This window comes from Sminthopsis crassicaudata, chromosome 6, assembly GCF_048593235.1.
Source record: "Sminthopsis crassicaudata isolate SCR6 chromosome 6, ASM4859323v1, whole genome shotgun sequence".
NCBI lineage: Eukaryota > Metazoa > Chordata > Mammalia > Dasyuromorphia > Dasyuridae > Sminthopsis > Sminthopsis crassicaudata.
Genome location: NC_133622.1, coordinates 180374519 through 180388350, shown reverse-complemented (window position 1 = coordinate 180388350; position 13832 = coordinate 180374519). Strand labels below are relative to the sequence as shown.

The window sequence follows — 13832 nt, the reverse complement described above, 5'->3', positions numbered from 1 at the left end:
AGAAAGCTAGAGAAAGCTACAAGGTATTTTTGGTTCCCCCAGGTCTTGGATCCACCCAAAACATTCCCGTTTTGGGTTACACACTCAGGACTTGTGATGGATCCACCCAAAGCTTATGTTTTGGCTTTTGAGAACCCTTGTCTAAATCCTACTCAAGTAAACCTTAGAGAAGAAGCCACAAGTCCTTTCTGAATTGCTTTTCCTCTACCAAATGATCTAATGAATTTCTTTCTAAAACCATTTCAGAATTTGGGGTATTTTCTCATGACCAATATCTACCACCCTCTCCTACCATTAGATCAACTATTCAACACCAATGTGCTGTTGAAAAGCTTGGGCTCATTCATTTTTTTCCTAGCAATTTCTAGCAAATTTTCTAGCAATTTATTAAATTTTGCAGAGTAAGTGATGGAGAATTATGAGCACTATTGCCTTATAGAACAGAGCAGTGAAGGATAAAACAGATTTAAGAGCTATAAGAGGACCAAAATTGATCCCCTAGAAATGTTGAAGTCCTCCAGATCCTCCTGTCTGCAGATTACATTATGTTAGTTCCAAGCACAGAACCTCCTAGACATGATCTATGACCATTCCAAAGAATTTGGTTTAGCCATTCACATATGAAAAAATTAAGTGAATGAAAAGCATCTATTTCCAGATTTGGTATATCCTTAGATAGTGTAATGCTGGAGAAACTGAGGCAAGATAGAGATTAGAGAGTAGTTAAGAGTTTATTTAAAGGGAGAGATTTACTGGGACCAAATGGATCCATGGTTTGGTCCCAGGGCTGAATGAGACTATTGTCTCCCTAGAATCCAGCAAACAATGAGAGTTCTCAATGACATATATATGCGTGGCTCAGACTCAGGGGGTAGACTGAGGCAGGGGTGGAGTCAGGGTTCTGAGAGTGAACGGGACTGTGACAGAATGGGGTGATCTTCAGGAGAGGGGAATGACATAATGGGAGGAGGCACCCTGAAGATGGGGAGAGGCATCTTGATGAAATGGTATCTGATATTCTGATAGCTTGGGATGGGGAGAGGCATTCTGATATTCTAACACATAAGATCTTTTATCCTTCTCAAATATTCTAATAAAGAAGGAGGGGTGGGTGGTTTTGTAGGACAATTATAAACTGAGGCAGAATGCTTAGGGAAATTTGAGTCAGGACAATAAAAGAGAACTGTGGCATAACTATACCCAATCTATAATGGTTGTCCATCAATGTGTATATATATATATATTTTAAGAATTTTATTTTTATTTTTTAAATTAAAGTTTTTTATTTACAAAATATATGCATGGGTAATTTTTCAACATTGACCTTTGCAAAACCTTGTGTTCCAAATTTTCCCTTCCCCTAGATGGCAGGTCATCCATTTCATGTTAAATATATTAAAATATATATTAAATCCAATATATGTATACATATTTATTCAATTTCAATGTATATATCTTAGACCAGTGGTCCTCAAGCTTTTTAAATAGGGGGTCAGTTCACTGTCCCTCAGACTGTTGGAGCGCCTCACACTCTGTCTCCGCCACCTCAGCCCAGTGCTGGAAGTGTGCGTTGCTAACTTTGGTTAGCAACGAGTTTTGGTGGAACGTCACTTAGGGTCTGATTTTGCCATAACCCGGTGGGCCGCAAAAACGTCCTCAGAGGGCCGCATCTGACCCGCAGGCTGTAGTGTGAGGACCCTTGCCTTAGACAATGGATAAGGAACTAGGTGCAAAACTAAAGAGAAGGGACAAGGCAAATAACTGCCTTTGGGAATTGCAAAGCTCTTTTTATAAAGACCAGTACAGAAGGTCTTTATGTAATTCTAACCACATAGAATTAGAAATAACAGCCCCTCTTCCCTCCCCGCCAAAAAGATGTCAAGTTTTATTGTAAGGGATTGGAATGCTCAAGTAGGAAATAAAAAAATAACTGGAATGACAGACAAGTTTGGTCTTGGAATAGAAAATGAAGCAGGGTAGAAACTAATAGAGCTTTATCAAGAAAACTAACTCACTGGTCATTTATGACCAGTTTGGGCATAAGCAAACATTCCTTTTTAACTACCCAACTACAATGGACATCACCTGATAGTTGATAATGAAATCAGATTGATGACATATACTTTGCAGTCAAAGGTTGAAAAGGTTTCTATTGTCTGTTAAAACAACACCTAGAGCTGTCTGTGACTCAGATGATGAGCTTGTTATTGCAGAATTCCTATTTTAATTGGAGAAAAAGGGAAAACTATCAAACCATACAGATATGATCTAAATAACATCTCTGATGTATATGAAGCAAAGGGAATAAATAGATTTAAGGGATTAGAGTTGGGAGACAAAATGCTTGAAGAACTATGGACAGAGTTTCGAAAAGATTACACAGGAGGCAGCAACAAAAAAGAATTCCAAAACAAAAACAATAAGAAAGCAAAATGCTATCTGATGAGGCTTTAAGGAGAAAAGATATACCCAAATGAATGCAGAATTCCAGAGAACAGCAAGGAAAGATAAAAAAAGGTTTTCTTATATGAGCAAAGCAAAAAATAGAAGAAAAGAATAGAATGGGAAAGATAAGAAATCTCTTCTTGAAGAGATTTCTTAAAATCAGAGATAGAATGGAGATCAAAGCATGCTTTTAAAAGAAAAAACTTTATTTTCCTTTTTGGGGGGGAGGTCAATGTTTTCTTTAAGAATATGACTATTATGGAAATGTTTTGTATGACTACTCATATATAACCTTGATTGAATTGCTTGCATTCTCAATTGGAGGGAGAGTAGAAAAGGAGGAAGGGAAAGAATCTGGAACTCAAAAATTTAAAAACAAATGTTAAAAATTGTTTTTACATGTAAATGGGGAAAAATGAAACTTAAAAATCAAATAAATAATTAAATAAAGGAAAAAAATCAGAAATAGTAAGGGAATGTTTCATGCAAAAATACATGATAAAAGACCAAAATGACAAGAATTTAACAGAAGCAGAAGAGATTAAGAAGAGGTGGCAAGAAAACACATACCAAAAAACCAAACCAAACAACAACAACCAAAAAAAACTATACAAGAAAGATCTTAATATCACTGATAACCCAGAGTGTATGTTTATTGATCTAGAGTTAGACATCCTGGAGAATGAAATCAAGTGGGCTTCAGGATAATAAGTCTAGTAGAAATAATAGAATTCCTAAAAATCCTAAAAGATGATGTTGTTGAAGTGCTGTGGTCAATATGCCAGGAAATTTGGAAAACTCAATAGTGGCCACTGGATTAGAAAAGATCAGTTTACCTTTCAATTCTAAAGGGGGCAATGTCAAAGAATGTCTAATTTTCTGAATAAATGCATTCATTTTACACACCAGCAAAGTTATGCAAGATAAGCTTCTGCAATATGTAAAATTTCTGGTTTTTGAAGAGGCAGCGAACTGGAGAGCAAATTGCCAACATCCATTGGATTATGGAGAAAGCAAGGAAGTTTCCAAAAAAACATTTATTTTTGCTTCATTTACTCCACTAAAGCCTTTGATTGTGTGGATTACAACAAAACATGGCATCTTGCTTGTCTCCTGAAGAACCTGAAGCAGCTGTAAGAACTAACCATGGAACATCTGATTGGTTTAAGATTGGAAAAGGCATAAAACAAAGATGTATACTGTCACCTTATTTATTTAACCTATATGTAGAGTATATCATACAAAATGCCAGGTTGGATGAACCAAAAGGTGGAATTAAAGTTTCTGGGGAAAATATTAACAATCTCATATATTACAGATACCACTTTGAGGGCAGAAAGTGAAAAGGAATTAGGAAACCTCTTGATGAAAATGAAAGAGGATGTAAAAGTTGATTTGAAGTTTAACATTAAAAAAAAAAAGATCTTGGCAACTGATTCCATTATTTTTTTGCAAACAGAGAATTTTTGTCTCAGAAGCTTAACAAAAACAAGTAGCAACAAGAACTGACCTGGGCTTGGAGTTTGCAAAACCTCAGATCTCTCTAGACTCCTGAATTTGTTGCCTTGCCTAAAAGATATTAGTGCCATGTCAACTCTGCGACTAAAAGTCTGTCTTTTAGCTCTAAATTGCTTGGAAACCTTGGACAAGGTTGCACATCTTGCTGCCTTAAGCAGGGAGCAATGGAGATCACACATCTATGTTAATCTCTTGGTATTTGTCCTTCCATAACTATAATCCATTTGTAGTTGTTTTGCTCTTCAGAATTGCCTCTGTGTCTGCAAAATGCTACAAAGTCATAATGTACAATGTTAGAAACCATGTAGCCTCTTTACTAATATTTTATTTAATTCTATGTGTCAATATTTATTAAGGTTTTTAGTCTATAGCTTTCTTTCACTGATTTGTCTCTTCCTGGTTTAGATATCAAGACCCTCTTTGTATCATAGAAGGAATTCCTATTTTTCCAAATTTATATAATTTTATATTGGAATTATCCTTTAATATTTGATAAAATTCACTTGTAAATCTACCTGGTTCCAGGTGGGATTTTTTTCTCTCTTTAGGGACTTCACTCATGGCTTAGTCAATTTCTTTTTCTGACATTGAACTATTTAAATTTTCTACTTCTTCCAGTAAGACAGGTATTTTATGTTGTAGATATTCATCCATTTCATTTAGATTGTCAGTTTTGTTGACATAATTACTTCCTGTATTTCTTCATTTATTATAATTATCCTTTTAAAATTTTTGATTCCAGCAATTTGGTTTTCCTGACTTTTTGGATCATATTAGTAAATACTTTATTGTTTTTTTAAAAACATGACATAACTTTACACAACAACTCAAAGGATAGGTTCTTTGCTTTTAATTTTGTTAATCTTGTATTTGAAAAGTTTCATTTTATTTGGACTATTTTAATGTGTTGGGGAGTTTGAATTTTTTAATTTAATTTTTTAACATTTCATGCCATTTAATTTCTCTTTTTTGTTGAAGAATATGCTTTGAGATATAAATTTTACCGTCAGGTCTCTTGTGGTTATATCTCCAAGTTTGGCATGTTGTCTCATGGTTGTCATCTTCTTTGATTAAATTTTCTATTTATTTCTACACTTTGTTTTTTGACCCAAAAGTTTTTTAGTATTAATTTATTTAGACTCCAATTCATTTTTAATCTTTTCTTCAAAGGTGTTTTGTTGAACATAATTTTATTCCATTAAATATTTCTGCTTTTTTCACTTGTTTGTGAGGTTATTATGACCACAAGTGCCTTACTGGATGAGAAATATACTCCCAGTCATTTATATTCAGTAATTGTCAGATTTATCATAGCTAACATTGCTAACAAGTTATTTAATTTCTATCTTGTTTATCTTTTGGTTAGATATGAATAGATCTGAGAAGCATACTAAAGTCTCTTTTTTAGTTTTACTAGTTTTCCTTTAATTTAATTAATTTTTTTCTTTAAGTATTTAGTTGTTACACCATTCACACATGCACATATACAAATTGATATTTTCTGTGATGCTTTCAAGCATAATGTAGTTTCTAAATTTGATTATCACCTTGCCTGACAACATGATTGATATTAATTTTTCTGATTTCACTTGAAACAATATATTTTGCCTAAGACCTTTTTTTTTTTTTTTAAACTCTGAGTCTATTTCAAGTTTATTTCTCATAAATACGTTAGATTTGACAAAAACTGTGGGGAAAACTGGAAAATAATATGGCAGAAACTAGGCATAGACCAACTGATTGTTATCTCGATATATTATCTATACCAAGATAAAGTCAAAATAGGAACATGATTTAGATATAAAGATTAATACCATAAGCAAATTAGGAGATGAAGGAATAATTTACCTGTCAGATCTATAAAAGAAGGGAAGAATTTAAGAACAAAAATTTATATAATTGTGAAATGAATAATTTTGATTACATTAAATTAAAAAGCTTTTGACAAACAAAATCAATGCAAACAAGGTTAGACACAAAGGAGGCAGTTTCAAAACAATATTTATAGTGGCTCCAGTGGCGCAATCGGTGGCTCCAGTGGCGCAATCGGTTAGCGCGTGGAACTTACACAATAATATTTATAGCCAGTGTTTCTGCTAACAGCCTCATTTCTCAAATATATAGAGAAGTGAATCAAATTTATAAGAATATGATTCATTCCCAATTGCTAAGTAGTCAAAGGATATCATCAGGCAGCTTTCAAATGAAGAAACTAAAAATATCTGTAGTCATATGGAAAAAGTGATTAGTGATTAGAGAAATGCACATTAAAACAACTCTGAGGTACCCTCTTACACTTATCAGATTGGCTAATAGACAGAAAAGGAAATAGTTAGAAGTTGAAGATGTGGGAAAATGGAATACTAATGCATTTTTGGTGGAGTTATGAACTGACCCAACTATTTTAAAGAGCAATTGGAATTATGACCAAAGGACTATAAAATTATGTATACCCTTTAATTCAGTAATACCACTACTAAGTTTGTATCCCAAAGAAATCATGAAAGGGGAGGGAAAGACCTACATTTACAATAACATTTACAGCAGCACTTTTTGTAGTGGGAAAGAATTGGGAATTAAGGGGATGCTCTGAACAAGAATGACTGAACAAGTTGGAATATATGAATGTAATGGAATATTATTTTGTAAGGAATGATGAGCAGGCTGATTTCAGAAACATCTGGAAAGACTCACATGAATTGATACTGAGTGAAGTAAGCAAAACAGGAGAACATTGTACAGGGTAATAAAAGGTTATGTGATGATTAACTATGACAGACTTAGCTCTTCTCAGTAATACAATGAACGCTCCAAGAAATTCTAAAATACTCGTGATGAAAATGCTATCCACATCCAAAGAAAGAACTACAGAGTCTGGAAGCATATCGAAGCATACTATTTTCACTCCCCCCCCCCCCTTTCTCATGGGTTTTCCCTTTCGTTCTGAGTTTTCTTTCACAACATGACTAATATGGAAATATGTTTAACATGATTGCACATGTATAATCTATATCAGATTGCTTGCTATCTTGGGGAGGGGAGAGGGAAGGAGAAAAAAAAATTGGAGCTCAAAATCTTACAAAAATGAATGTTGAAAACTATTTTTACTTGTAATTGGGAGGGGGGGAATACTATTAAGTACACCCACCTACTCCCTACTTCCTTTCCAAAGAAGAGGATATTGAAAGAATATCCTCACCTCTGGTGAACTATATTTTATGCCATGTGCTTTTATTACATTACAATCTGTTGCCCTTCCCCTCACCTAGATTTGGAGCAGAGATTCTTGATTTTTCTTTCCTTTTATTCTCTGCCTCCACTCTTTTCACACCGCCTATCTCCAAAAAGAAAGTTAAGTTTTACTTAAAACTAATCCCTTCTTGAAATCTCTTCCTCTTAATCCCCATGTCCCCTCTTCTTGTCTGGTTTCTTATTGAGTTAATCAAACACAGAATTCTTTCTGTGTTTAACTCTATATTGATTCAGAGGAAAAAGAAGCTTATTGTAACCCCATCCATCCATTCCTCTGTCACCGATTCTGTTTATGTGAAATTTCCAGATAAATTGAAAATTATGTTAATTTCCATCTTTTCCTCTTTCTACTTAAATGTATTCCTTTTCTCCTTTAAGATCTCAATATAGTAAAAATGTAGCATTGATTTTGGTTTACTTGATCATTTTTTTAATCAGGTGCTCTTAATAAATCCTTGTTGGAGTTTTGGGAAAGGGGAAGGGAATAAACATTTAAATAGCACCTAAGAAGTGACAGATACTGTGCCAAAGGTTTCCTCACAATAATACTGGGAGGTTGAAGCTATTAGTATCCTCATTTTACAGTTGAGGAAATGGAAGCCAACAGAGGTTAGGTGGCTCGCCCAGCATTACACAGCTAGAAGTGTCTGAGTTCAGTTTTAAATTGAGATTTTCCTGACTCCAAGACTAGCACTCTCTCCACCAGCTGCCTCTGTTCTTCTCACACTGCCATCTTTCACAAGCATTAAGTAGCTCATGCTTAATACTGTGACAAGGGTTGGGGCTGCAAGACCAAAGTCAAATAGAGCCTGCCCTCAAATAGCATCCATTTCAGGGGAGATGGGGAGAACTAATGAGGACATGTAAAGGTATCAAAAATAAATACACAACTACAATAAAGGGCTCACACTGAACTTTGATGAATTCTATGGCACAAATGGCAGTGGATTCTCATGTGAGAGGAGGCAAGATCAGTTTGACTGGACAATAAGAGGATCATACGGAAAGGTCAGTTGGAAACACTGTGAAAGATTTTACGTGACAAAGACAATGATAAGAAGAGAAGTCTCATTCAAAATACCTTTGAAAAAGCATAAAATATCAGGATTCAATCTCCCCAAGCAATCTCAATGCCTGTAAGGAAATGCTCTTTAAAGAAATAAGGAACAAGTTAAATCATTAGAGAAAATATTCAGTGTTCTGATACTTGTATTAATATGTATACAAATATTAGATTTAGCATATATTTTAAAATATGTTTAACATATATTCGATTACTTGCCATTTGGGGGATAGGGTGGAGGGAAGAGGGGGAATTTGGAACACAAGGTTTTGCAAGGATCAGTGTTGAAAAATTATCATTTCGAAGAGAAAGACAAATCAAAAGTCCCCTGAAGTTTCATCTCATGTCCATTAAATTATCAAAGATGCCAAAAGATAGGACCAGTCCATGTTGGAGAGGTTGTAGAATGACAGGTGCACTGATGCATTACTGGTAGAGCTGCAAATCAATTTCTAATTATGCAAATAAAGTGGCTGAAATACTTATTTTACTGCTAGGCTTTATAGATACCAAAATATTTATAGCAGCACCTTTGTGGTAGCCAAGTATTGGATGCTAATAGATAGTTGGGGAAGGGGTAAAGAAACTGGGAATGTCACGGCATATTCCTGTGCTATAAGAACTGACATGTGAAATGTTAAGTATGATGAATAAAAAATAAAAAAAGATAATTGCAATGAATAAAAAATGAAAAAAGTATAATGGATAAAGAAGCATGGAGAGATTTATATGAACTGGTGCAAAGTGGAGTATAACTAATGACTATAACATAAAAGGAATCACCCTCCAAAACTAAAGCTTTGCTCCCCCAAAGTCCTGAGATGACACTTCCCCCTGCTCTGTAGAAGTGGGTGTCCACAGAACAATTGCATGTCATATCAGAATTGGGGGATATTGATTTTCTCCTTTCCTTCCCTTTATTCTTTGTATAAGGGATGGCTCTCCAGTAAAGGGAAAAGGGAGAGAAGCAGAGAGAAACAAAATGTAAAAAGGGGATGTCAACAGAGGTGTACTTATTTTTTATGAGGTCAAAGAGAAATTTGCGTTTGATCCTAGAGGTAAGAGGAGCTGCTGAAGACTATGCTTGCGCTTCAGGGACCTTTTAGGGATCATTTTGGGCCCTTTGTGGCAGATGGATTAGGGAGGAGAGAGTCTGGAGGCAGAGACCAATTAGGGCAAAGCTCCTTAAACAGGCTCACAACTCCATGCGGGGGCTGCCTCGATTTGGCTTTTTAGTAAAAATAAACAAGCGATCAGCAGGATGATTTCAGAGAGGCCCCGAGAGACTTATATGAATAAAGTGAGTAGAACTAGAATATTATTAAATGGCAACAAGATTATGTGATGATCAATTCTGATGAATGTGTTTTTCCACAACGAGGTGATTCAGGCCAGTTACAAAGGCTTGTGATGGAGAGCCACCTGCACCCAGAGACAGACTGCGGGAGCTGTGTGGTGCACAGCGCAGCGTTTCCACCTTTTTGTTGTTTGCTTCATTTTGTTTTCTCATTTTTTCCCTTTTTGATCTGATTCTTTTTGTGTAACACAAGAAATGTGGCAATACGTGTGAGATAATTGCACGTTTAACCTATATCTGTTTACTTGCTGTCTAAGGGAGGGGGTGGAGAGAAGGGAGGGAGAAACAATTTGGAACACAAGGTTTTGCAAGGGCGAATTTGAAAATTATCTGAAAATCAGTATCTGTTTGAAAATAAAAGCTTTAATAAAAAATTTCTTAAAAAAACAAACAAGCGCATCCATCTCATTAGGAAGCAAATTTTCCTTCATTTTTAATAATGGTGAAATTATGTATGGACCAAAGGATTGTTTTAAAATAAATTTCCCTAGGATGTATTATCAGTAAATGATTTGTGTCGCTATTTTATAGACCTCCATACTTCTCAGGCAGCAAAGGGTGCTGAGGAAAGTTTGAGAAGCTCCGACTCAGGAGGCTCTCACATAACGCGGGGGAGAGTGCCGAGGTCATTGGGGATTCCCGTGGCGGAGTGGGCTCAGGGCGGCCCCACAGCAGAAAAAGCCGCCTTCCTTTCTGGGGTCCTCGGTGGTAAGGAACCCGCCGGCGGGACCTGTCCACGTGGAGGCCCGCGTCCCAATGGCATCGACCAGCACGGGGGTTGGGGGGGGGGCGCGGCTGCAGCCCGCAGCCCGAGCCCACAGCCAGGGGGCCGGCCCCCAGGGCTTGAGCCTCACTTCAGCACAAGCCCGAGAGCGTGGCTGGCCACAGACGCGGGACCTCGGGGCCTGAGGGCCGAAGCAGGCTCAGGCCGGGGGCGGCCCTGGGCCTGTCAGCCCAACCAGAGGCGCTCTGGTGCAGGGTACAGGGAGGTGAGGGACCGCTTTATATTGTTCATTAAAGGAAAAAGAACGTCCTCCTCGTGAGAATACACTAGTGCCTCCTTCTCCCTCCCTTGCTGGGACTCTTCTGTGCCCCCGCCGGGCTGCGGCTCTGGCTGCCCCGGCGGCCCCAGGGAGCGTGCCGGTGACCCTTAATGGCAGACGTCGTGCGGTTCTCTGCAGGGCAGAGCGGGTGGGCCGGGCAGCCAGAGCCAGCTCAGGGTGACTGCTCCCTGCCGAGCCCCCCTCCAGACTTAGCCCCCCACTAATATACGACACACCTCTGCACCCCCCCCAAGGTCACTGCTGACCGGGAGCCGCCTGTGAACCCAGCGCTGCGGGCCTGACACGGTTCTCAAGGCTGAAAGCTGGGAAAACACGCAGGGATCAACTTTTAGAACAAAAGCACTTCCCCCTGACAACATTTGGGGCAGCCGGTCCCTGGGGTTGGGGGGAGGAAAGGGGTTCCAGCAGGGAACATGCAGCCCCCCTCCCCATCCCAAGACCACAGCAGGCAGTGTTGTACAAGAGCGGTTTATTTCAAAGGGAGAAACAGAAGCCTGGGGGGCGCTTGGCTGAGAACCAGGTCCTCCATCTCTTTCAGCTGCCCGCCATCCTTGCAGGAAACATCCGGGCAAGGTGCAGCCGTGGGCTGACCAGGGACCTGCGGGCGTGGAACAGGCCTGGCCTACGGGGCCCCTCCCATCATTCAAGGACGCCAGAGGCCCCCAATCCAAGAGTAAAGCACACTTGGTACAGACTGGTGACTGATTCCAAAGGAAAGCTTCATTTTTCTAACAATTACTGGCAAGTGTGGAAAGAATCACAAAGGATTAGTGGTAAACTCCCTGAAGTGTCAATGAGCCCGAGGGAGTGAGGATGAGCCTGGGGTCCTGGCTGCCTCCTGAAGCTGGGGCCCGGGTCCTCCGGCACAGAGCTCCCCTCATCGCGGGGCAGAAGAGCTTCCGAGAGCCTGCTCCTGCTCAGGTGCCCCCTCCTCACCAGCCGATACAGGGGTCTGGGCAGTCTCGTAGGTATGACTGGTACACGTCCCCGGGCACGTCCATCAGTGTGGTGTAGGCAGTGAGCTGGAAGAAAGGTCAGTCGGGCCTTGAGGGGGCAATTGGGGCAGAGCACTGACTGGGCCAGAAGCCTCAGGCACCCCAGCCTGATCCCTTTGGCCCTTTCCCACCACCCCCAAGGAGGGCTCCGACCTGGGGCTCCCTGCCCCATCAGAGGCAGCACCAGCGACAGCATGCCCCGCCAGTGCTAGGAAGTCCCCGAGGCTAGGAGCCAGGACATAGAACAACCCCAGAGACCCGCCCCAGGCCCCCCAGTTCTCCAGCTCAGACCACCCCGGGGGAAGGATTGGGGAAACTCTCCCAGCCAAGAATTACCTTGTTGAGAATCGGCTTTGTAGACAGGATATCATATAAAGCGGGCAACGAGATGTTCTGGGGAAGGAAGGGGCCGCTCAGTGAGGTCTGAAGGCAGGAGGGGGTGGCTGCCCGAGCCCCAGGTGGGCGGCTCCAAGCTGGCAGCACCCCCAGGGCTGGCACTCACTGACAGACCCGTGCCTGCCCTCCCGCCATTGGAACGTGGGGCTCAGGAGTCAGGACCCCACCCCACTCCCAGCCAGCCTGTCCCTTCCTTATTGCCCAGTTCTGTTTTTCCATCCCCCCAGGCCCAGGGGCAACACCGAGGGGTGCTCCTGAGGACAGATGCCAGCCTGTTTACCAGTCCCACAAGTGCCCGTGTTGTCCCCACAGAGCCCTGCCCAGGGAGTCCCACCAGCCTCCCTTCTCTGCAGGGCACCTTTTCCCGCTGGGGCCCCCAGACCGAAGGTAGCTTCTGCAGCTGCCAGCCCAGCACACCACCATCCTAGGGGTCTCATCCCAGCCTAACGAGAGACAAAAGGGCTGTCCCGGCTTCTCACCTCCTTTTTAGCTGAGATGGCTGGCGCTCTGTCTCTGGCCACACATTTGCGTGGCCCCTCCCTAGCGCCACCACCTTGGCTTGTTCCCAGACCCCCTGAGAAGGAGAAGCCCTAGGCCTAGAGGTTTGAGCCCCACTGCTGTGAGGGCACGTTCCCACTCTGGAAGTCCCCCCCAGGGAGTGACTGGGCCCAGGCCCGTGTTTCTGATGGCTCAGAGGGCAACAGCAACAGTCTCCCCTCCGGCCAGGACCAGGGGGGGGGGGGGAGCTCCCCTGCCTGTGTCCTCCCCAGGAGGCCCTCTTTGCCTCTGTTTTTGCCTCAGACTCTGACCTGGGAAAGGCCTTAGATTAAAAAGGTCATGGTCGCCCGCTGTATCTGGGGCCAGCTCGAGAGCTCCGGGCCTGTGTCCTGACACTACTGTCAGCTGAAAGTCACAGAGGCGCGCCCCTGACCTCTGGGTCCCTGTGACTCAGCAGAGAGGAGTGCTGGGAGGCAGCTCGTGGCCCGAGCCCCGTGGGCAAGGACCCACTCCCCTCCCCTGGCTCTGGGTCTCCCCACAACACATCCTGCCAGGCCACTCGTCCCCCTCTCCAGGCCCTGGGGTGACCCTCTCCCCCATCCTGGCAAACGCTCACCATGCCCTCCCCTGCCTCCCTCTTCCACGGGATGGTTCTGAGAGACCCCGGGGCCCTCCCTCCTGCAGGGGGACCAGAATGACTTCTATGGGGGGCCAGCCTTGTGCTCTTCCTTTCTAACTCCCAGTGGGTATGTCCGGCCCATGCCCACACCCAGAGCTGCCCCTGCCCATCGTGGCTGTCCCTCTGCCTGGGCTATGAAGGGCCCACCTCCTCAGCTCAGAGCTCCCCACTTTCAACCTTGAAGGGGGCTCTAGGTCCTGGTGGGTCCCTGGGGTTCTCCTTCCCATTTTCCTCCATTTTTCCCAAATTCTGCCAAGTCCCTCTGCCCAAATCCGACCTCTGAGCCCCTCCTCCCCACTGGGTGCCAGGTCGCCTTCACACAGAAGCCCAAAGCAGGCGGCAGGGGCTCACTTTGACCTCGAGGACTCACCTCTTGTGTGGTTTGGTTCAGGCAGAGAATTATGGGCTTCCTCCGGTCGTCCAAGAAGAAGGGGGATTTCCAGCGGTCATAGTTGGTCTCCATCACGTACCACCTGCCCTCCTTGGGCTTGAGCCTGCGCAGGAAGCGGGGAGCCCTGAGTCTCGCCCCCTGCCCCGAGGCCGGGCCTGGCGCCTGCCCCCACGC

The 13832-nt window shown here is 42.4% G+C and overlaps 1 protein-coding gene across 3 annotated transcripts in view; it reads right to left on the bottom strand.

Annotated features, from left to right (window-relative positions):
- The window catches only part of ASAH1 (N-acylsphingosine amidohydrolase 1), a 168552-nt gene that overhangs the window by 117701 nt on the left and 37019 nt on the right, over positions 1–13832 (bottom strand). For 2 of the 3 annotated variants that reach the window (XM_074274056.1, XM_074274055.1), the window contains exons 12-14: positions 13638–13761; positions 12031–12087; positions 11152–11721 (exon numbers count right to left, since the gene is read on the bottom strand). In XM_074274056.1, the coding sequence (XP_074130157.1) occupies positions 11632–11721; positions 12031–12087; positions 13638–13761 (271 nt within the window). In that variant the 3' untranslated portion in view covers positions 11152–11631. Of the gene's footprint in view, positions 1–11151; positions 11722–12030; positions 12088–13637; positions 13762–13832 lie in introns of those variants that run through there. The other variant, XM_074274054.1, reaches the window with a different exon arrangement.